General features: G+C 41.1%; 1 protein-coding gene across 6 annotated transcripts in view; it reads left to right on the top strand.

The window, feature by feature from the left end:
- Positions 1 to 26,030, top strand: part of COL6A3 (collagen type VI alpha 3 chain) — a 110,016-nt gene that overhangs the window by 8,848 nt on the left and 75,138 nt on the right. For all 6 annotated transcript variants that reach the window (XM_044304867.1, XM_044304864.1, XM_044304868.1 and 3 more), the window contains exon 2: positions 21,677 to 21,802. In XM_044304867.1, the coding sequence (XP_044160802.1) occupies positions 21,706 to 21,802 (97 nt within the window). In that variant the 5' untranslated portion in view covers positions 21,677 to 21,705. The remainder of the gene's footprint in view (positions 1 to 21,676; positions 21,803 to 26,030) is intronic.

Raw genomic sequence — 26,030 nt, 5'->3', positions numbered from 1 at the left:
AGCACCGACATTTTGGTTTAAATTAAGACAAAATGTGGAACAAATTGACGCATCTGTGGAACAATTTGACGCATCTGGCTTCACGAGAAAAGGGCATGGGCCAAGAGGTGAAATTTTGTGCCAAACTTGAGCCATAATTCTGGACTAAAATTCTGTCTCGAAGTACACCAACCAGTAATTGGTATAGTCAGAGAAAAGCATCTATCCCTGCACCAGATTTATCATCCAGCCTGGGCCCCTGTGACAAATCTGGTGCAGGTCTAGACAACTTGTCTAAGCTTGCACCATCTGCAGGATTAGTAAAACTGCCCCATTGAGTCAAATTTAACTCATGACATTTCATTTGAACCTTTTTCCCCCCATATGTAATTTTATCATACAAGTGCAGTTAGCATATAACACAATTCTGAGTGGAGCCAAAACCTCAAGTACAGTGTGTGTGTTTCAATTCTCATTTATCAGTAATGAAGTACAATAAAAAATCATATTACCTGCAGGTAAATTACACAATAGAAACACAGGAGGTACTTAATGCTAAAATGGTTAAACCGCCAAATCCTTTTCCCCCTAGAACCTTGCAGATTGTAAAACTTGGACCAAGTGATTTATTCTAATAACCACCCTCCAAAAGTGGAAACAGAGGTTAAACAAAAAGACATGACTTGTCACCGACATTCCGTTTCCAGTGCTGAGGTTCCTTCTGCTCTGCTTCTGGTCCCCGCTGGACCGGACGTGTGTTGTGCTGTCTACATGTATGTCACTAGTGCCAGCCAATCAACGGCCTCAGCGGTGACGCGTGCAGGCCACCAACTCAGACAGTTTAAAAATATGCAAATCTTGTTGAAATCTTACTCCAGTAAAGAGGTGCTGAAGAAAGAGGAACAACATCTCTAGACAGAACAGGCATTGGCCCATCTAGGACATTGATGGCATGTCGCTAGGTGTGGGTGTGGGATAGATGGGAAGCACTCTTATCTAGAGAAGGGCCACCTCAAAGTAAAGGCAAGCACACGGTGCACACAGAGCGCATGTCTATTTTTGGAATTCCCGTAGTGGTGAATGGAGAGCCCACCGTGCAAGCGCAGGCAGCTCTATATTCATCGTTATGGGACTGCCATAATGGTGGACAGAGGGTGGCCCCGAATCTGTTCTTTGTACCCTCTGGGTGTGCTGTTCTGGAGATAGGTCCCAGACATGAGACCGGCACCTATCCGATATTGATGGCATATCCTAGGGATGGAAATACCTAGTGATGGGAATGCCTCCCTTTAGAGATGGGCGAATTTTATGAAACATTGTGTGACATTTAATACTGAGACACTTACTATGAAAATTCCCCTTGTAGTCTTCACATTTGCTGTAATCTCTGCCCAGTGGAAGATGTATTAATGTCATGGGAATACGAATACCTAGACCTCCTGGTGCAAATAGTTAGGATTATGCTGGGCCTCCATCCTCTGCGTACACCAAATCACAAGAAGACAAAAGCCAGAATAGCTGAAGGACTACATATCCCAGCAGAATGTTAAGACGGCCATGTTCTGCACATTCAGTACGTCATAGTCTTGTGTTTTGGTCAGAATCCGAGCCGCAGTTTTTGCGGCTCAGATGCGGACCCAATTACTTCAATGGGGCCGCAAAAGATGCAGACAGCACTCCGTGTGCTGACCGCATCCGTTGCTCCATTCCGTGACCCCGCCAAAAATTCTAACCTGTCCTATTCTTATCCGTTTTGCGGACAGGAATAGGCAGTTATATCAATGGCTGTCCGTGCCGTTCTGGAAATTCCGGAACGCACACGGACGCCATCCGTGTTTTGCGGATTCGCAATTTGCGGACCGCAAAACACACAACGGTCGTGTGCATGTAGCCTAAGTCAGACCCATGTCCCTGATTACATAGAGAGCAGAAAGCTCACACTGAATCCATTAGAGAACTGCTGTGACAGTTGGATCTGTAGTCCTTATCTCTGAATTCCTGACAGTTCATAAATTCTTTTTAAAGCTAAATTCTTATCAGTTGGATAAATATGTAGCTATGTTTGTGAACTGTTAGGAAACTACAGATAAGAACTACAGATCCAAATGATTCGGTGTGAAGCAGAAACATGCCTGCTAGGGTTGACTGATACCAACATGTACAATCTTTTTAAACCTGGTGCCTGCTGTTGGAGCATCTACTAATGCACACGTGTGCTTTTTGACTGTAATATGGAGAAGAATATGGAACTTTATTGTATCACATGTAATGTTGGTATACTGATATGGATCCAAGTATCTATCCCATATCCATGACGCCTTACTCTCAGGTCAGCTAGGATTAGATGAAGAAAAGTTTATCCTATCCAAGAGCATAGCTATAAGGAGTTCAGAGATGGCAGCCACACTAGGCTCTAGTGCCAAAGGGGGCCTAAAGGCTGTTCTGTCACAGGACAAGACTCCAGTATTATAAATCACACATGGTGAATGGCGGTCCTGTAACAAATTTTGTATTGGAGCACCAATGCTCTTATCACCTCCGGGAGGCTCTCATGAGTTACTCTGGACCACCATTATTCTCATTTATCACTTCTTAGTAAATTGGGGCTCAGTATACTGTGCTCAGGAGTTTACAACCATTGACTAAACTGTGCTGGGAGTGAAGGGGTTATCCCATCAGCTGGAGATGCCTTTGTTTAAGAAGCATTAATGCCCGGACAGATGTCTTTAATGTTATGACTAATCCCTCTCGACTTCAAAATTAAATGTTTATTACAAACATTTTCACAAGCCAAATCCACTGAGACCCTTAACTCTATTAAATAAATCCCCCACATAGCACTGGCAACTGACAGTAACAAGTAATAGTAATAACATATGTATGTTCATTTACACGCGGGGGAACAAGCACAGATTTCTTAACGCCACCACTATGGCACCAAAAATGTGAACAAAAATATTGTCCATATAATTATTGCACAAATTTGGGGTGATTGTAATCTCAGTATACCTTTGGAGTAAAGACGGAAACTCACACAAGCACGGGGAGAGGATACAAACTCCATACAGATGTTGTCCTTGGTCAGGATTCAAACGTAGGGCCGTAGGGCTGCACAGCACCAGTGCTAACCACTAAGCCAGTAGGATTTCCATCCCTGGGGCAAAGTTTCTGTTCACTAGAATTACTCTGTATTTAAATACCTTGGCCCAGGCAAAGTGGCTTGTTGGCACATCCCCTGATGACCAACCCTCATGGCACATGACCGATTGCCCCCATTCTCCTAGCTACACACTGGTACAATCTAAACATCACTCCAATTGGGCATGATGATCCTTTCTTATCAAGCTGATGAACGTCATGGTAAGGCCGATCTCTCTTAGAGATGGCTTTATTCATATTTTCATCCTAGTTTCTGTTTAATGGAAACCATGGTGCAGTGCAGAATAGTGTTGAGCGCGAATATTCGAATTACGAATATTTATCTCGAATATCGCAACTTCGAGAATTCGCAAATATTTTGAATACAGTGCTATATATTTGCTATATCGAATATTTGTCATTTTTTAACATCTGAAAATGAGTCATTGGCCCACAAGCAACTTAAGCAGGGAGGAATCATGACTTTAGATGGGAAAATGACGAATATTCTAAAAAACAAATATATAGCACTATATCGAATATATATATATTTTTTTGAATATTCGTCTTTTTTTTCCAATCTGTACAGTTGGTCCACTTCGGCATACTCCTCCCCGACAAGCGTCCCCGTCACCATGGGAACGCCTGGGGGTTAGAATATACAATTGGATATGAGCGTTCACAATCTCAGTGAGATCATGAAAACTCAGATCCGATAGTATATTCTAACCCCCAGGGGTTCCGATGGTGACGGAGACACTTGCCTGGGGGTTAGAATATACAATCGGATCTGAGTTTTCACGATCTCAGTGAGATCATGAAAACTCAGATCCGATTGTATATTCTAACCCCCAGGCAAGCGTCCCCATCACCATGGGAACGCTTGCCTGGGGGTTAGAATATACAATCGGATCTGAGTTTTCACAATCTCACTGAGATCGTGAAAACTCAGATCCGATTGTATATTCTAACCCCCAGGCAAGCGTCCCCATCACCATGGGAACGCTTGCCTGGGGGTTAGAATATACAATCGGATCTGAGTTTTCACGATCTCAGTGAGATTGTGAATATTCAGATCCGATGGTATATTCTAACCCCAAGGCGCTCCCATGTCGATGGGGATGTTTGTCGGGGAGGAGTATGCCGAAGTGGAACAACTGTACAGATTGAAAAAAAAAAGACGAATATTCTAAAAAAAAATATATTTGATATAGTGCTATATATTCGTAAAATTCTAAAACAAGAATATATAGCAATATAGCGAATATTCAAAAAAAATGAATATAGAGCAATTTATCTAATATAGTGCTATAATCTTCTTTGTCTAATAGTTGTAATTTTTTTCTCATCTGAGGTTCAGATTGGAAAAAAATTACAACTATTAAAAAAAAAGATTATAGCACTATATTAGTTAAATTGCTCTACATTTGTTTATTTTTTTTAAAATATTCATTGCTATATATTCTTGTTTTAGAATATTACGAATATTCAGAAAAACAAATATAGCACTATTTTAGCTATTTTGCTCTATATATTAGTTTTTTAGAATATTCGTCATTTTTTTCCATCTGAAGTCATGATTCCTCTCTGCTTCATTAAATTAAGCAGGGAGGAATCATGACTTCAGATGGAAAAAATTGACGAATATTCTAAAAAACTAATATATAACACTAAGTTCTATAGCGCTATATATTCGTTTTTGACCCACGCCTGTATTGATCGCGTAATATTCACATATTGCGCGATCATTACCTTGCCGATTTTTCAAGTAAAAGAAAAGTAGAATATAACGAATATTCAAATTCATGAATATGGCACATGACCGATTGCCCCCATTCTCCTAGCTACACACTGGTACAATCTAAACATCACTCCAATTGGGCATGATGATCCTTTCTTATCAAGCTGATGAACGTCATGGTAAGGCCGATCTCTCTTAGAGATGGCTTTATTCATATTTTCATCCTAGTTTCTGTTTAATGGAAACCATGGTGCAGTGCAGAATAGTGTTGAGCGCGAATATTCGAATTACGAATATTTATCTCGAATATCGCAACTTCGAGAATTCGCAAATATTTTGAATACAGTGCTATATATTTGCTATATCGAATATTTGTCATTTTTTAACATCTGAAAATGAGTCATTGGCCCACAAGCAACTTAAGCAGGGAGGAATCATGACTTTAGATGGGAAAATGACGAATATTCTAAAAAACAAATATATAGCACTATATCGAATATATATATATTTTTTTGAATATTCGTCTTTTTTTTCCAATCTGTACAGTTGGTCCACTTCGGCATACTCCTCCCCGACAAGCGTCCCCGTCACCATGGGAACGCCTGGGGGTTAGAATATACAATTGGATATGAGCGTTCACAATCTCAGTGAGATCATGAAAACTCAGATCCGATAGTATATTCTAACCCCCAGGGGTTCCGATGGTGACGGAGACACTTGCCTGGGGGTTAGAATATACAATCGGATCTGAGTTTTCACGATCTCAGTGAGATCATGAAAACTCAGATCCGATTGTATATTCTAACCCCCAGGCAAGCGTCCCCATCACCATGGGAACGCTTGCCTGGGGGTTAGAATATACAATCGGATCTGAGTTTTCACAATCTCACTGAGATCGTGAAAACTCAGATCCGATTGTATATTCTAACCCCCAGGCAAGCGTCCCCATCACCATGGGAACGCTTGCCTGGGGGTTAGAATATACAATCGGATCTGAGTTTTCACGATCTCAGTGAGATTGTGAATATTCAGATCCGATGGTATATTCTAACCCCAAGGCGCTCCCATGTCGATGGGGATGTTTGTCGGGGAGGAGTATGCCGAAGTGGAACAACTGTACAGATTGAAAAAAAAAAGACGAATATTCTAAAAAAAAATATATTTGATATAGTGCTATATATTCGTAAAATTCTAAAACAAGAATATATAGCAATATAGCGAATATTCAAAAAAAAAATGAATATAGAGCAATTTATCTAATATAGTGCTATAATCTTCTTTGTCTAATAGTTGTAATTTTTTTCTCATCTGAGGTTCAGATTGGAAAAAAATTACAACTATTAAAAAAAAAGATTATAGCACTATATTAGTTAAATTGCTCTACATTTGTTTATTTTTTTTAAAATATTCATTGCTATATATTCTTGTTTTAGAATATTACGAATATTCAGAAAAACAAATATAGCACTATTTTAGCTATTTTGCTCTATATATTAGTTTTTTAGAATATTCGTCATTTTTTTCCATCTGAAGTCATGATTCCTCTCTGCTTCATTAAATTAAGCAGGGAGGAATCATGACTTCAGATGGAAAAAATTGACGAATATTCTAAAAAACTAATATATAACACTAAGTTCTATAGCGCTATATATTCGTTTTTGACCCACGCCTGTATTGATCGCGTAATATTCACATATTGCGCGATCATTACCTTGCCGATTTTTCAAGTAAAAGAAAAGTAGAATATAACGAATATTCAAATTCATGAATATTCTATGAATATTCTACGAAATATTCGCGCTGCTGCACCTAAAATTATATGGTATACAGAGCATCTCCATACACTGTATAGTTTTTCAATGCGTGGCCCAGCTGTAAGACCCCCATGAATCTAATATGGATGACCTATCCTGAAGATAGGTCATTCGTTTCTGTTGTATTGACAACCCGTCTAACATGCAAAAAGCTGTATTTTATAGATAAATATTTGCTCTATGCCATCATATCAAATTTAGACGATCAGAACATATGTCTCACTGCACAAGAACAGGACCCGATTATTGGACCAACTAAGTGCTAGAAAATTAATAACAATAGGAAAAATATATAGAAATATGTTTAATGTATCAGTTGCAAAAAATTTTGGTTGCTGAACTTGACTATCTACTGTATGTGCAGCTGGATGCAGAAGGACAGCGCTCTATGCAACATGTCCTAAAAAGGAGAGAGGACTCTCCAAGGCCACCAGCAGTGTGTTTACTGGGAAATCCTCACAACTTTTCAGGAAACCTTACAGGAAGTGAAAATTATTTAAATAAAGATTTGTCAAAGTCAACATCTATGTGATGGGAAGGCTTACATTCACAAATTGTCACCATGTAAACATAAGGAACAGTTCTTATAATTATAGGGAGAACATGAACCTGGGGATGAACTTCATATGTTAGGACCATAGAGTAATAGACCGTAGACATCAGCATAGATTGACATGATGGGGATGGGGTTAATGCTTGTGCTGGTTGACTCTACCATGCCTTCCAACAATCCTCGCACTAGTTTTGGCATAAGCTGAGCCCCAGAGTGTCTCAACTTGAGCAAAAATTCACCAAAAATAAAACATTTTTACGCTCCACTCATCCTAAAGTGAACCTGTCAGGTTATTTCTGCTATCCTATTCGAGAGCAGGATATGATAGAGGGAGAGAAGCTGAGCTCTGTGATATATGGGTTGGTTATACAATTTGGAGTAGGATTATTGAGTAGAACGGAGAGTAAACCCTGACGGGACTCCTAGGGGAGACAATAAGAGTCCTAATGACTAAAAGCTCGCTCTGCATCAGGGTGTGGACAGTGAAGGCTGCCAATCATCCTGTCTGGGCAGAGTAATCAGGACTCTCACTGTCTCTCCTAGGAGTCATGCCCCAAATCATATAAACCTGTATATTACAGAGCTCAGCTTCGCTACCAGAAATCACTTTACAGCTTTGGTTTACTGGAACAAGTTGTGGCATACAGTATACTTCTTTTTCACTACAGTAAAATAAAATACAGTAAAATAAAATAAAAACAACACTCTTTTGGTATACATTAGAGTGTACGATTGGATCTTTTTACTACTGATATAACCCATAAATGTCATGGGAATGTCAGCAGAGTATATATTTGTATGTGATTGTATACTTCCACATAAGATTTTTCCCACACTCCTCCTTGATTACACCTAGGTGGTCTTGCGTTCACATTTCAGACTAGCTTGCAAGCTCTGGCTTGTGTTTTCTTTCAGCCACCATACTAATAAATTAAACGACTACAGAAAGATTATCCAAGCAGCTGCTTCATTAAATACAGCAGTTACTAGATGACTAATGACACTTGGTATATGCTAGAGAATCACAGACAAAGCAAAAAACTTTAGCTTGGGTTTTAGATTTCAAGCCCAAAAAGGTAAAATTCATTAATGGTCAAGCTCTGGTTGAAAGGTTTTCCCTTTTTGATGTAATATAACTGCTGGAGAACCTATGATGGCAAGAAGAGCGGCTCAACATCCCCCAATTGCAGAAGGGAGGTAACTGCACATATGGGGCATACACAGACCTCACATGGCCCTATAGAAAAACTTAGTATGGGCCCTCTTGCCCCATCTAGTTTCTCAGTATGCATGTGTCAATCACTCCCAGGCAATGCAAAGTGCAACGCTCAAGACTTCTAAAGAATTTAAGTTTTGTTTTATTAAGGAGAAATTTCTATAACAAAAATGGTAATAAAAAAGTCACATGTGGCCTCACCCACTTTATCCAACTTCTATATCAGAAAACGTGGAACAGTTACTTCACAAATATGGCACCATATTTCTCAGTGTATTCAAATCAGAGAACTGGCAAAAATACATTGATAAATCTCCTGCTTCCCATCTATTGCAAAACTGTCTGCCTGCCGTCACCACTAGGGCGTGCTCAGTGTATGGAAATTAATGCATTTGCAAATTACTGAATTAGAAGCTGTTATAATCTGTTTGCACTGAGCTCTTCCTAGTGGCAGCCGCATGGGAAGGATAGAAGGAGTTCAGTGCAGGGCTCCCTCCCCCCTGTGGCCCCATAGCAGTTACGTGATCTGCCACCACTTATGGTACATCACTGCCTTATGGTCCTCCTTGCTGCCTCTGCTGCCTCCGTGTTCCGGTTCCCTTGCTCTTTACATCCGGTGGCTATGGGCATGGTCACATGCACCACTCCAGCCAATGACCCCGCTTCAGCAGTGATGATGTAGCCACAACCCGCACATCACTTCTGAAGCCAAATGTAAACAGTGCAGGGAACGGAAGAGGGAGACAGCCGGGGCAGTGCGGAAGGCCAGAGTGGCGTGAGTAGGAATCTTCAGTTTCAGGGGGTATGCTGTGGATACTTGATAAAAAATAATTATTATGGGTTCACACATAGGTTTTTGAGGCCGTTTTTGAGCAAAATAAATCTAATGAGCCCAGCAGGAGATGGAGCAAAACAATGGTAATAACAGTGGCTCTGGCTGTAATGGTCAATCACAGTGGATTTTCTCGCTCCCTAGGGATGTGCAGTGAAAGGAGGGCACACCCTTCCTTTCCTTTTGGTATACCCAGGTTCTGGGGCATCTTCCTGATGGTATTCGGGTGCCCGTTATGTTAAGTGTTTGTATGGGTTCAAGTGAGGGCGTGGAGAGTCTATTGGCCAGTGTATGATACAGGGGTCAGTAACCAGGCCAGAATTAATAGAATAAATGTCTCTCTTTTTGTAGTGCAAAATGGGAGCTTTATTTTATCCAACGATAGCAAAAACACAGTTCCCACAATATGCAGTGCAAATTTCCCCAGATGGTTTTGTATGGATTTGACAAGGATGGAAACTATTGTACGCTTTCCTCTCTGTCTTTCTTAAGTCTTTACCTGCGGAATCCATGGCTGGCAATCCTACTTTGTGCAATTGTGTCTGTAATTCGTAACTGAGACATACTGATTTATTAAAGCTACAAATGGTCAAGTCATGTCCAAGTGTTAAGGGTGTCTTACTAGTATTCCCCTCACTGCACTAAAGTCTAAATAGCTAAGGTAGCAGGATACCTTATTGACTCCAATTCTCAGCCATGCCGATTTCTGAACTTTCTTGTTTCTTTCTCTCTTTCTTCCTTTCTGTAGAGAGATCAGTAAGTCTCTGTAGCTTTAGTCCAATCTGGCGGGGAATTTGGCACATGGAGTTCCTTGCTGGAGCTCTGTAGACTCAGCTGGGTGCATATCTAGGACTAGGAGCCACACCCAAGCTTTCTGCCGAGCTGAACCAGGATTGTTAAATCTGGCTGTGCTACCCATACACCACCATACTTTGTATACAGAACATAAAATGACATTAATTAATATGACAAGCATTACACTGTAAAAAAGAAGTTGGCTGGAAGGGAGTGAAAGACTTCTACCTCCTACTGGATCCACTTCTGGCTTTTGCAACAAAAAAAAAACTACCAGAAAAAATGTGTAAAGTGAACCCATGAAAGAGGTCAATGGAATTCATCAAGATCAGTGAGAATAACTGTCATTGCTCTAGTAATAATGGAAACCATAAAGACCGAGCCTAACAAACTTATATTTACTGATGCTGTATTTTATGGTGGAGCTCCAATAGTAAAATATTCTTCACCCCGTCTCTGTTCTCATAAATCTTGATTTTCATTTTTGCACTTTGTGGTATTCCAGTTACTACAAGTTATCCCACTTCGGCTGGATAAGGGATACCTAACTGACCACAGGTTGGATCACCACCAATCCTGAGAACGTGGTTCCCGTTTTCCTGTCCTAATGGAATAGTAGGTCAAGAGTGTGCCATGCACTCTGTTCATTCTCTATTGGACTGCTGGAGATAGTCAAGTTGCTGAACTTGGCTATCTCCAAAGTCACACAGAGAATAAATGGAGCCTCAGCACACATGCTTGACCTGTCGCTCCAGAGGAACAGAACATGTTCTGTTCCATTGATCGGGGGGGGGGGGGGGATGTCACACCCCCATGGATCAGTTAATTATACCCTATAGGGAGAGTAGATAAGGGGGGGGGGGTAGGGGGTTCAAACCCCCCCCCCCCAGAGTGTCTGTCCTCCTAACCTGTCTGTCCTCCTAACCTGCCTGCAATAGCGGCGTGGGCAGTGCGGCACACAGAGGTGATGGAGGCTGCAGGGCGGGGCCGGGCAGCGCAGGGGGGCAGGTACGGCGGCACAAGTAACTCACAGACACACACAGGGCAGCCAGGCAGGGATGCCGCTGATGATCACATGGCATGCACGCTGCCTTCAGGCTCCGCCTCCGCCTGTCGTACGTCTGGACCCCGGCCAGCTTCCTGCCTGCGCGTGCCTGCTACTCCTGGGCGGCGGCTGACAGAGCACAGAGCCTGGAGCTCTCAGAAGATTAGAAGAGAGAGAGAAGAAAGAAAAAGAAGTAGTTTGAGAGAGAGAGAGAGACAGACAGAGACTCTGGAGCACTAGTGTAAGTAAAATTAATAGTTAAAAAAGAAAATCAAGAAGATTCAAAGCCCACCCCCACACCACCCCCACCCCCCACACCAGACAGTGTCAATTCATATATTTAGTCCAGCCCCCAGACTCTTATGAATTGAGGGAACTGGCCACCACCATGCTGGTCCACATCACTTATTGTGCAGTCTGCATGGTTTGATGTATTTTTTCTAGTCTCTCGCACTCTAGTCTCCTCAACAATAAAGAAACTCAATTTCTTATGCAAATTACAAGAGTAAGCTAGCATGTGATGTGTCATGCGTGCCATAGACTGTACTCCAGACTGGAGTGGGTAGGTACCAATTACGAGTCTTTTTAAAACATGTTTTTTCCATATGGTTTCAAACAACTAAATCGGTATTGCTCAAGGTAAAGGATTGGTTTAGGAATGATATGGCTGGTATATTTTTTTCAAACCCTGGTGTGTCTGCTAGATAAAGTTTTATAATTTGAGAAAGTTGAACCCCCCCCCAGGAAAAAAAATTATCTACGGCCCTGACTGTAGTAACTGGAATACTCCTTTAAGCTCAGGCTGAGAGGCAAATGGCCGAAAGTCCCATTTTCATAAAGCCAAATATTATAAACAGTAATAAAAGCAAAAATAGCATTTTTTTCATTCATTCTTTTTACCACAGAACATTAAGTATTCATTAAAAAAATATACTAACATTGTGCGGGGTGGAATTTGTTAAAATAATTTGGCTTTTTATCTTCTGGGAGCTTAGGATCACAATGTGCCCAAAAGGAGACAGCTTGAAGCACTGAGATCTGAAGCTGGCAGAAGGACAATCATAAAAAAATGTTCCAATAGCAGACCTTCTCCCAGACCCTCACAAACACATGTGCAATGAATCAGCCGTCCTTGGGAACAGCTGGCTCTAGTTTGTCCCTTATCTCTTTGAATCTGACGAGCTTCTGATCTTCTCATCTGCTGAGCACATTGTATGAAAAGTGGGTAGAAGACAAAGCGTGAACTTTGCACATATAGTCAGATCATATGGTTGGGATGTTTGGATCAAAGTAAACTAAGTTGCCAAGAAAATGTTGAGACTGATTATTGAGCTAATGCCAAAGCTTTGCTGTTCCTTTTTTTTTCAGTGACCATCAGACAAATTAAAGTACTTAATATTCATTAGGCTGTAATATGTCTATGTCTAGTTAGGGCTGATTCACAAAACCATGCTTGGTCCGGGAAACATGGCCCATATGTCTGCCACATCTCCCAACTGACTGCATCATAGTGATTTATGATACAGTCAATTCCAACCCCTTTTAAGCACTGACATAGCTAAAAAGTCAATGACGTCTCTAAACAATGGAGGAGAAGTTGGGGCTAGAGTTGAGTGAATAGTTTTGCCAGATTTTTCCCTGATTTGCAATTTTTTTCAGTCCAGAGAATAGAGCATCAAAATCATTTCCCCTGTTATTTTCTTAAAGGGCATCTATCAGCAGATCTGTACCTATGACACTGGCTGACCTGTTACGTGTGCATTTGGCAGCTGAAGGCATCTGTGTTGGTCCCATGTTCATATGTGTCCGCATTGCTGAGAAAAATTAACTTTTTATATATGCAAATGAGCCTCTAGAAGCAACGAGGGGGCGTTGCCATTACTCCTACAGGCTCAGTATTCTCTACAACTGCCGCGCCCTCTCCACTTTGTCTTTGGAGAAGTTAAGGTGAAGTTTGATCATGGTTACACTGCCTGGCCCTGTGAAAGTGTAGAGGACACAGCAGTTTCAGAGACAGCTGCCCCTTTAGGAGTAACGGCAACGCCCCCGTTGCTCCTAGAGGCTCATATTTTATTTAGCAATGCAGACACATATGAAGATGGGACCAAGACAGATGCCTTTAGCTGCCATTCGCACATGGAACAGACACATGGTCACCCACATTAATAGGTACAAATCTGCCGACAGATGCCCTTTAAATTCACCAAAAGTGAATCTCTTACTCTACCAATGGACCAAATTTTATTGGGCATAAAAATATACTCAAGTGTAGTTAGTGCCATAGATAGTTAGAAAACAGTACCTAGTAGCATGACCAGCAGAGCAGGCATTATATTAGGCATTAATTCAACGTGTAGGACAAAACATTAAAGGGGTTGTCCAGGCTATCCTCCGTTAAGTCATCAATATCAGATCGGCGGGGTCTGACACTTGGCACCCCCGCCGATCATCTGTAAGATGAGATGGCACATGCCGTGCTCATTGCTGCTGTCTATGGCAAAGACCATATACAGACAGGAAGAGAGAAGGGAGATGGTACGTGCGTCATGTCCTCATACAGTTGATCGGCGGGGGTGCCGGGAGTCGATCTGATATTGATGATTTAACGGAAGATAGGTCATCATATCAATAGTAAAAGCCCAGACAACCCCTTTAAGTGCACCTGTTGAAAAACCATTAGAAGAAGAAAAAATGTCCGGAGCCTTCTGATGATGAATGCATTACATACAGTAAATTTATATGATAAACTCTTCCCATGAACAAAACTGTTAAATAAGTTTGTAGCCAGACTATGGATTTCAAAGTCACTTGGATGCTTCCCTTTGGATCAATCCAGCAGTTACTGTCCACACGACATAGAGTGTGTCATGGAAATTAGTGTTTGTACACAGTTTTTATATCCTCTGTGTAAACGTTTCCCATCTAGTCTAAATGCATTTAACAAAGCAGTAGAATTTAATCTTTGTTTATTCATTGAGGGATCCTGTGGTCAGAAGAAGAAATTAAGATTTAATTTCTTCTGTCTCTTATCTGCAGATGGTTTTTATTTGGGAGCGTCACAAAAAAACTGAAAGAATTAGTAGGCTAAAAATGTACAGGCAATAGCCACTATGTAGCTCTGTCATTTCAATGTCTCCATCACCAGCTGTGACCTCCAGAAAACCAAGCACTTTGAGGCTACTTTCACACCTGGTGTGTATTCCGGCAGTGAACAGCCTGACAGAATTCTCCTGATCCGGCACTGCTGTATGCAACCCCAATGCCCGCCAGCCCCATTAAAGGGGTTGTCTCACTTCAGTAAGTGGCATTTATCAAGTAGAGAAAGTTAATACAAGGCACTTACTAATGTATTGTTATTATCCATGTTGCTTCCTTTGCTGGCAGAATTCATTTTTCTGTCACATTATACTCTGCTAGTTTTAATGGTTACAGACCACCCTGCAATCCATCAGTGGTGGTCGTGCTTGCTCACTATAGGAAAAAGCACTAGCCTATGTGCGCGCCCGTGTTCTCTGCCACCAGAGAGGCTGACACTTTTTCCTATAGTGTGCAAGCACGACCACCACTGATGGATAGCAGGGTGGTCTCTAACCATGGAAAGGAGCAGTGTATAATGTGATGGAAAAATTAATCCAGCCAGCAAAGGAAGCAATATGGACAATCACAGTACATTAGTAAGTGCCTTGTGTTAACTTTCTCTACATGATAAATGACACTTATTGAAGTGAGAGGACCCCTTTAAGTATAATGGGGTCCAGCAGAAATGCCCAGAATTGGCCGGACACAAAACGCTGCATGCTTAAGTTTGTGTCCTATTGATTCTCGGCATTCTCTGCTGGGTCAGGCGGCCGGATCTCCGTGCCACAGGTGTGAAAGTAGCCTAACCCTATTTTTGCTAAAAGAGATTAATAGCAGGTTCTCATCTAGACCAAAAAGTGGTGATTTATGTTTGTTGAAAAGGTCAAAGGCACTGGCTCCAACCTGGTTCTGCCTCTTATCCTATATCATAACTTGGAAAATTGAGAGTCTGAATGTCATTGAAAACAAATAATCTTTTTAGGTGGCCCTTTTTCAGATATCTCCAAGGCTATGGTCACGCCTGATTTGACATGGATAGACATGCATGAAATCTAGCCACATCAATGTGAGTTCCATCGATGTTAATGGGGTTTCGACTATCCTACATACATGCATCATAACATTTCTGTGTGCATTCTTGGCACCACTGTGGAAAAACTATACAGTGGAAATAAGTAGCGTGCTACGGTACCTATTTCTGCAGACTCTCCATGGAAGAGCAGAGGCTTAGCCCCATAGAGTGACAATTAAGCTATTCCTTGTGTGGATCCACATCCGCAGCAGATATCTGAGGGTCCGCTTGACATTAAGGTTCAGATTTTATTCCAACCCATTTGAACATACCCTAAAGGCACTCCGTATCCAATTTCTCAAGTACTACTACTCTACTACTCGAGTAGTAGGATATACTGGTTAAGGGGTCAAGTAAAGTTGGTGTGTACCCTCCACAGCTATATTATTTAAAATACATAGGTACTAACACACTCAATAAATAAATATCCCACAAAATCATGGCTAAGTGTTAGATCCCGGCTGCCCTCTACCTTGCTCTGGTGTATGGAGCTGGATATGTGCTATTGCAGTTAATACCACTGACAATGCTTGATGTAGCAAGACTATGTGTCACCCATGAGTCACATCCTATCATGCTAGCAAGGGACTTGGACACATTTGTGGCTGCTTCTTAGCCAACAGGTCATCGGGATAATTATTGTGGAGACTGAAAAAAGTTTCCAATAATTACAGTGGGAAACACTGGACTTGTCCTTTAACTATCCCAAAAACTGTGATGTTCTAAGACTCTTGGTACGACTCTCCAACAATATTTCATATCTTCTCTGAAGTTTTAAACCCCCATTCATCAACTGGATCCATTTCTGTTCCATAAAATGCAGGACGTAAGCCTAGAGTCAAAAATTCCATATGCAACTTTTTATTAACTAATTTAGTTCATACTGTACTTGGCTCCTTACAGTTACTTTACAAGGACATTCTTGGGCAGGCGGATAGCATATGCTTTTAATGACACATACCAGCCATTAATTGTATTTTCCAAGGGCTGTAAATTAGATGTCCATATGGAAAGCAGGCCCACAGTCCCAACAATATGAAGACATTTCTAATTTTGAGACGTGTGAATGGTTTGCGTTGGCGGATGAGTAGGTTGAGGTAATGTCATATCCTGGCACAGAGGCAAGGAACAAGGCAAAGTGACTCGCCAGAGCCATGGCACTTGTGGAAGAACACATTTACTCCTACTGCATTTTTGTCACTATGACACGTCCATGTCAGAAACACCTCAGTTAATCAGGAGGATATGAAGTCTTCATGGAATATCTTCCATTTCTACTGGCCTTAAATTATGATGGAATTCCAGTTGTCAAGTTATGATACAAGTTACAATACGAGTGGTTAGCGGTTGAGATTGGGAAGTGTTGTAGGGTGCCTATAGAGCAGTGATGGCGAACCTTTGGCACGAGTGCCAGAGGCGGCACTCAGAGCCCTCTCTGTGGGCACCCGCGCCTTGGAAAAAGTCTCTGGCGTACCAATATGCTTTAGACTTTTCCTGCCATTCATCAGCACAGGACGCACTATGAACAGCACAGGCAGCGCACTAAATGTAGGCTATTAAGCTATTATAGCTAAGTGATAAAGTACATGGAAGATATACTATATTGGTATTCGGGTTAAATTGCTGTGTTGGCACTTTGCGATAAATACCTTTTAAAATTTTCATCAGTTTTGTATATTGAAGTTTTTACCATAGAAAAAAAAGGAAAACCTGTAACAAAGCTCCGAGACAAACCAGAGGGCAAGGGCATTCTGCTACTCTACTAAACTTTTTATTTTATTTTCAAGACTCTCTTAGGCTGATATCAGATGGTTGTAATAATGCCGTAACAGTATTTTAACCTTCTATTAGGGCCACAAGACCTGAACGGCTTCCTGCGGTTCTGCTGATTGCCATAGGGTTCCATATTAATCTAAGTTAGATTTCAAAGCTTTGTGGCCATGACAAAAAGATTCAAATGCAGTAATATTGTGGCTACATGAAACTAGCCTGTGCTAAGTTTACACTTCATAGGTTTAAACGGGTTGTCCGAGTTCCAATTATTCAATCTAGTGCCGCTGCTCCTTCCACTCTGCCGGGCAACAGCCATGATGTGATGCTTTGAGTGCAGCAGTGATATGCCGTATACTGCTGCAGCCAATCACTGACCTCAGTGGTGTATAGCACAAGACCCCTGAGGCCAGTGATTTGCTGCAGCGGTATATGGCATATCACTGCTGCACTCACAGCATTAAATCATTGCTGCAGTCCGAAGGTATCGCAGCTCGGCCCCATTCATTTCAATGGGACTGAGCTGCACATTGGCCAAGTGACTGATGAGTATGAGATCACTGGCCTAGCAGGGCTCAATGGTGAGCCGTGGCCTCTTCAATCAGCTGATTGCCGTGGGTGTAGTGAGTTAGGGACTGAGGATAGTTCATCAATATTATGCTCCTGGAAAACAGCAGAAGACTTAGTGAGAGATGGAGGTTTGTGTTTGGTATGTCATCGCTGATGCTAACTACTGACATAAATCCATATTACTTATTTATTACTTATTCTAAGTATCTGATTTTAAACCACCTTCTTCTGTCTCTGGCCTGATATGTCCAGCATGTGCTATTACTCATAGATATTAGGAGCTTAGTAACAGTCAGTCTTCCATTCAATACTTTATATTCCTCTAATTAATACCAGGTGTTTATGACTTTTTATACATATGCAGACATTTTTAGCATGTGTTAGGTATAAACAAAATCTTCCTTTTCTGGAAGGCTCCAGTTACCCGCTGAGTGAACATGTGGCAGATCTGTGGCCAAAAGAATTAGGCGGCTTAACTAATTGACGTCAGCAAGACAGTCTTAACTCACCACGTAGCGTAGACAGGTTACTATATGGATGATTTATGTTTGTATTACTGTTAGGTATTATAAATGTCAAGCATTTGTATTAAAGGGTTTATCCAATCCTAAAAAAAGCCCCCCATATGCCGAGCCCTGCGCCGCTTCTGGTCCCCGCACCACCGATGCTCCTTCTCCCCGTGCCCGGATGAAGACATCCAGTGTTGGGAGGAGGAAGCCAATGGCAGGCAGGGACGGGGACGAGCCTCTCTTGTGTCACCCATGATGCTAGGGAGGCTGGTCCCTGTCCCCGTCTGCTATTGGCTGCCCCCTCCCCCCGGATGTTTTCATCTGGGCACGAGGAGAAGCAGCAGCGGCTGTGCGGGGACCAGGAGTGGTGCAGGGAGCGGGGAGCGGGGTAAGTATATTCAGTGTGGGGGGCATATGGGGGAGCTTTTTTTAGGATTGGATAACCACTTTTAGGTTAAATTAAAGGGAACCTGCCATCATGAAAATTATTTCCAGTCCACTAGCATCATGTTATAGAGCAGGAATAGCTGAGCAGATTGATATATGACATATAATCTGTATGATCTAGACAGAGGACATACAGAGGTAGCGGTCAATCACTTAGTAGGACCGCCCACCGGACTCCTAAGCATAGAAAGAGCAGGGATTTAAATGAATAAAATACAAGTTATACTAATGTTTTCCCCACAGAACTATATATCAATCTTCTCCTTCAGCTTTTAAACATGCTGCCTGTAGAATAAACCCCATGTTCAATGGACAGATTCTTATGTCTTATAAAAGAATCCCACTGGACAATTTGTGAAGTTGGATTTCAGCATGCCCAATGTTTTTGTTCTCAAGTAGATAAGCTTCTGCCAGAGGTGTCTGGCAATGGCTTTCTATCCTCTTCTTGCTCAAGACACATGCATGCACGACCGCCAGCCAACATCTGTGTAGACTATATGGCCAGCAATATGATTAGAAAAGTGAAGAATCTCCAGGGTTGGATGGACTTTTGTGACCCATTCACTAGTGTAGCAGACAAAGAAGTGCTGGGCAAAGGAATGTGGCTGGGCTGAGGGCCTATGCAAGGGAATGTGTCTGGGCTCAGGACCTATGCAAGGGAATGTGTCTGGGCTCAGGACCTATGCAAGGGAATCTGTCTGGGCTCAGGAACTATGCAAGAGAATGTGTCTGGGCTCAGGAACTATGCAAGGGAATATGTCTGGGCTCATGAACTATGCAAGGGAATATGCCTGGGCTCAGGACCTATGCAAGGGAATGTGTCTGGGCTCAGGAACTATGCAAGGGAATGTGTCTGGGCTCAGGAACTATGCAAGGGAATCTGTCTGGGCTCAGGAACTATGCAAGGGAATATGCCTGGGCTCAGGAACTATGCAAGGGAATATGCCTGGGCTCAGGAACTATGCAAGGGAATGTGTCCACACTCAGGAACTTTGCAAGGGAATGTGTCTGGGCTCAGAGGTTGGTCCTCCACATATTTCCGAGAAACCCCTCTAAAATATTGTTATTACTAATAGCATGTGGGTAGCCATGTTTTTGGATAAGCAAGTATTATAGTACTAAAGCAATTAATACAATAGGCTTTAGCAAGAAAGGAGAATGTTGCTTACATTACTGGAAAAATATAGCTTTTTACCCTAACTTCTGCTTTTCCAAATCCTAGACAAACAAATCTCACCATTGGTTCAATTTAAAACTATCATCTAAAAATGTAAATGATATTGTCTAACTTTAAATAGAGTTAGACACAGTAAGGCCCTGCTTAGAATTTTCCTTACGGGTATATACAGACGTGGACAAAATTGTTGGTACCCTTTGGTCAATGAAAGAAAAAGTCACAATGGTCACAGAAATAACTTTAATCTGACAAAAGTAATAATAAATTAAAATTCTAGAAATGTTAACCAATGAAAGTCAGACATTGTTTTTCAACCATGCTTCAACAGAATTATGTAAAAAAATAAACTCATGAAACAGGCATGGACAAAAATGATGGTACCCCTAACTTAATATTTTGTTGCGCAACCTTTTGAGGCAATCACTGCAATCAAACGCTTCCTGTAACTGTCAATGAGACATCTGCACCTCTCAGCAGGTATTTTGGCCCACTCCTCATGAGCAAACTGCTCCAGTTGTGTCCGGTTTGAAGGGTGCCTTTTCCAGACTGCATGTTTCAGCTCCTTCCAAAGATGCTCAATAGGATTGAGGTCAGGGCTCATAGAAGGCCACTTTAGAATAGTCCAATTTTTTCCTCTTAGCCATTCTTGGGTGTTTTTAGCGGTGTGTTTTGGGTCATTGTCCTGTTGCAAGACCCATGACCTGCGACTGAGACCAAGCTTTCTGACACTGGCTAGTACATTTCTCTCTAGAATTCCTTGATAGTCTTGAGATTTCATTGTACCCTGCACAGATTCAAGACACCCTGTGCCAGACGCAGCAAAGCAGCCCCAGAACATAACAGAGCCTCCTCCATGTTTCACAGTAGGGACAGTGTTCTTTTCTTGATATGCTTCATTTTTTCGTCTGTGAACATACAGCTGATGTGCCTTGGCAAAAACTTCGATTTTTGTCTCATCTGTCCACAGGACATTCTCCCAGAAGCTTTGTGGCTTGTCAACATGTAGTTTGGCATATTCCAGTCTTGCTTTTTTATGATTCGTTTTCAACAATGGTGTCCTCCTTGGTCGTCTCCCATGTAGTCCACTTTGGCTCAAACAACGACGGATGGTGCGATCTGACACTGATGTTCCTTGAGCATGAAGTTCACCTTGAATCTCTTTAGAAGTCTTTCTAGGCTCTTTTGTTACCATTCGGATTATCCGTCTCTTAGATTTGTCATCAATTTTCCTCCTGCGGCCACGTCCAGGGAGGTTGGCTACAGTCCCATGGATCTTAAACTTATGAATAATATGTGCAACTGTACTCACAGGAACATCTAGTTGCTTGGAGATGGTCTTATAGCCTTTACCTTTAACATGCTTGTCTATAATTTTCTTTCTGATCTCTTGAGACAGCTCTTTCCTTTGCTTCCTCTGGTCCATGTCGAGTGTGGTACACACCATATCACCAAACAACACAGTGATTACCTGGAGCCATATATATAGGCCCAATGGCTGATTACAAGGTTGTAGACACCTGTGATGCTAATTAGTGGACACACCTTGAATTAACATGTCCCTTTGGTCACATTATGTTCTGTGTTTTCTAGGGGTACCATCATTTTTGTCCATGCCTGTTTCATGAGTTTATTTTTTTACATAATTCTGTTGAAGCATGGTTGAAAAACAATGTCTGACTTTCATTGGTTAACATTTATAGAATTTTAATTTATTATTACTTTTGTCAGATTAAAGTTATTTCTGTGACCATTGTGACTTTTTCTTTCATTGACCAAAGGGTACCAACAATTTTGTCCACGTCTGTAGTATATTGACAAGTGCTGGCTTGGTTCCTATAACAATGGGTTTCCTATCATTAGTGAAAGTACATTGTAATGATACATGAAATAACACAAACATGTTTGAATTAACACATTACCATTATTATTATTTTTTACAGTTTGAATATCTGGTGCTTACTTACCCCCCATGGTCAAAATGAAGGAACATCGGGTCTTGCCACTATTGGCTTTTTTGTGCCTTGTGTTCTCAGCGATCCACCGGATGGATGCACAACAGCTAGACGGTAGGTGTAAAGTAATCAGATTTGTCATGTGGAAAAATAAGGTAAGTTAGAAGTAGACATGGCACTTCATTAAAAAAATCAAATCATCACAAAAAAAAAATCAAATCACAAAGCCATAAATTAACAAATATACACACAATGATAACACAGCCATATCACAATATGTATAACATTTTCCATCTCAGGGGATTTTACTGTATTATATTGGCCATTTTATATAACAGTCTATGCTATTATTCAGCTAAGAAAGGGTAGGTTGACTGGAGTGTTTTGGAGGCTTTTCAGCTAAAGCCAGAAGAGGATTCAAAAGGAACTGGATATATAAAGGAAGGACTTATGCTCTTTTCTACTGGATTCACTTCTGGCTTTGACTGAAAAACCTGCAGGAAAATCGGCCTGAAATCCTGTTCCAAAAAACTGAACCTACCTTCACATAGTCGTGCTTCCAAAGACTGTTCCTTCAAATTAATTAAAATATGTCAGCTGCTCATCATCTGAATCACATTCTTAAAGGGGTTCTCCATGCTTTACCTTAATTCTGTGGATTAGCTAGCCTGTGTCTGTCATTTTCCGCAATCTCGGCTGCCATAACATGACTGCTTGACTGTCTGAGGGCTTTTCCGCTGAAGTCTTAACCAGATATGCTCCTGTGTCTTACATAATACACATCCAGCTGAACAGGATGCAATGGGAACCTCCAGTGGAGACTTTAGAAGAAGACCACGCAGCCTAGGGGCAGACTGGGAACTTAAAGTGGCCCTGGAAAAAAATACTAAAAGTGGCCCCGTTTTTTAGTGGCCAGCAATACCATATTGTGTCACATTATACCACCTCAACAGAGTGAAATACGACAGTCCATCACAAAATACTGCCAGCAGCACAAAGTATATCCCCAAAAACTTCCAGTGGGCATCGGCCCACCTGGAAATTTCCCTGTAAGGTTTGTGGCAAGTCCACCACTGCCGCAGCCAGTCGAGCGGTTACATGATCACAGCTGAGATTGCGGGAAAAAGGTTGCATGACAGAGGGGTAAGTACTAATGAAATGTTCCCTCTTTCAAAGGCTAGCTAATACACAGACTAAATGAAACGCATAGGGTCTATTAACGATAAGGATAGCTAGTTATTTATGGGAGGGTGGGCAGCAAGCTTTCCTAGATCAAAGGGGTTTTCAGAGATTTTTTAATTGATGATCTATCATCTGGATAGGTCATCAGTATCAGATCGGTGGTGGTCCGTCACCCAAGACCCCCACAGATCAGCTGTTTAAAGAGGCATCGGTGCTCACAGTAGTTTAAAAAATCTGAGAAAACCCCTTAGCATAGCAGACCCTGTCTAAGCAATATAGTTCATTCAAATGATCCAAATTGAATCAGCTCACGTCCATCCACTATATTGGTGCATGAACACAGGGCTGGCTCCCAGATGATATCCGGAAAATAGAAGTTTGTTCAGGACTCAGATAAAATCCGTCATACGTTATTTAGACTTGAAACATATCAATATGCCTCTAGACTAAATAACGTATGATGGATTTTATCTGAGTGCTGAACAAACTTCTATTCTCAATATATAGGTTGTTGGCAGGAAAACAATGCTTCATTCACTAATTTATTCCAGCAACACTTATGACTTCAGGAAATCAAACTATCTAGACTGTCATTAAGAGTTAAGTTTTAATTAGGCTATCTGCTTTTCTATAAGCATACTGAATCCCGGAGAACCCCTTTAATGAAACCTACATGGTTCTAACTTCTAATATTTTACATCAATTCATGGTCAGACCTTTTAGCTATAATCACCCACATTACATTTATATTTCTGATCGAGACATGGCTTGTATTAGAAATGATTGACCAATTACAGTTTAGACTTCTCAGTGCAAGCAGTGAGGGCCACCAGCTCAGATAAGCAATTTCAAGACTGGGTGAAAACGATTTATCAAAACTGGTGTAAAGGAAAACTAGCTTAATTGCTCATAGCAACCAATCAGATTCCACCTTTCATTTTTCACAGCTCATTTGGAAAATGAAAGGATTAATCTGATTGGTTGCTACGGGCAACTAAGCTAGTTTTCCTTTACACCAGTTTTGATAAATCTCCACCATTGTATCTATTAGGCGCTGTTCACTATTCTGGTGGCATTTTCTATCTTCTGCTCCACCACAGGAGCCGGAAAAAAAAAAAATTACGGGGTCTGTCTGTCACCATATAAAATCATGTAGTGCTATATTTTTCTGGCAAATATAACTGTATCTCCTATGAAGGCTCCAAATGTGGCCTCCAACATAGTTACGAACAGAGCCTTAGATGGATAAAATATAAATGTGAAGTTCCTGGGCCCCAATGCATAAGCTGTACCAATACAAGAGGGACCTTTTGGGCCTCAAGACCACCACCTCTGCACATTCTATAGTTACACCCTGGTCATGGACTCTTATTGGCCAAAGCATCTGTAGATTTGTGGACAACAAATGTGTCCACAAACATGAGAGCAGAATAAAGATGGGCGTTACGATGTCTACTGAAAAAGGTAATTAACTCAAAGAACAGCACTCTGGCATGGGGTGCAGAGAATTCCATAAATGACATAATCTCAACTACATGGTCTCAAGGACATTCTCAGACAGTTACCACCCATTTTCTTTACACACATTAAATAATGTTTTGGAACATACAATCGTGAAAGTCCTGAAGTTAGAAGACAAGTTTCAAGGTCATGACTGAAGCAGCATGTACTTATTTGACCTCTTATTGAATTTATAATTCTATGAAGCTTCACACTTAATTGCCATAGAAATTATACAATTCATGAGGTAGCATAGACAGCATTTAGGCCAACTATATAATTGCTGAGGTACACATGTTCCAAACTACTTGTGTCCAATCATACCTTTCACTTACACAAGACATGCTATCTGAATATGTTAGATGCATGCTCACCACGTGGAGCACATTGTCTAAAGATTATCGAAAGGCTGGAATTGGTAAAAAGATAGATTTTTCTATGTTTTATTGCATATTATAAATATTGACTATTTTGCGCAATTGGGTTATTTTTCATAATACTTCATGAGATCAGTATGAAATTCCAGCCACTCGAAAGTGTTTAAATGTTGTTTATGTATTTTATACAGTGATGACTCTACATATCCAGTCCAAAGACTACCCAGAGGCAACGCATCTTGACTTCATGCTCTGAAGTTACTTACCACACACATTTTATATAAATGAACAGCATTTTCCAGCAGCAAAAAAAAAAAAACAATAGCAGTTAAAAATATGAGTTGTGCCAAGATAAATCTTAACATGAAGCCACAAGAGAGTTCTCAGAATACTAAGATTTTTACTTCTCAAAAGCTAAATATAGTCTTTGATGCTAAAAAAGTTGCATTAAAACATGAACCATAGGTGAATAATGTCTTATCAGTAAGATTGCTAAACCTCTGGTTAAAGGGGTTATTCCATGATTAATGTAAAAATGAAAATCAGACATCATATAGTACATTACAACCTCTTTTAAACAAAGATAGAACCAGCTCTGTACCTCACATGGATCTAGAGATCTCCCAATTCATTGCTCCAGATTTATTTCAAGCTGGTAGCTCAGGTGGCATGGCTTTTTTCAGAGGGTTTGTCCTGTCTGCTGCAGCTGGTGGCAGTTGAAGGATATAACTGAGCATGTGCGTCAACCTGAAGATACAGATACATTCTATTGAATAACTCCGATCCAGGAGCTGGTTTGAAAACTGTAGAATATTTTTAATGGCACAACCCTTTTAAAACATGAACTATGGTTAATCATGTGTTATCAGTATGATTATTAAACCTCTGGTTAAAGGAAGGAAATATACACTGCTATACATGTAGTAATCCCTACAGAACAAGATGAACACCACACACTTCTAGTAGCAGTACAATTAGGTATACGTACATTGGCCAATGGTCCCCTTGAAATGTTTTATCTCTAACATAAATGCTGTATAAAGTAAAATGATGAGCGTGTGGGTTGCTGTGTAGGGCTTGGAACATGTCTGGTCATCACTGGTATCGTCATAAATGCCTTAACATGATTCTGCATTACTTGTTTGAATAATTGCTTCCCAGATCTACCACTGACATTGAGTGGCTGATATAAAGAGACCCTAAAATATCTAAAAAACATGCAACTCTAGGGAAGGAGCCAGCAAAGCATTTTCTCATTTCACTTAGAAGCCCTTCTTCAGGGT

The sequence above is a fragment of the Bufo gargarizans genome, chromosome 8 (genome assembly GCF_014858855.1).
Source record: "Bufo gargarizans isolate SCDJY-AF-19 chromosome 8, ASM1485885v1, whole genome shotgun sequence".
In the NCBI taxonomy this organism is placed as follows: Eukaryota; Metazoa; Chordata; class Amphibia; order Anura; family Bufonidae; genus Bufo; species Bufo gargarizans.
Note: the sequence above shows the minus strand (reverse complement) of the source record. Positions and strands in the feature narration are given on the sequence as shown.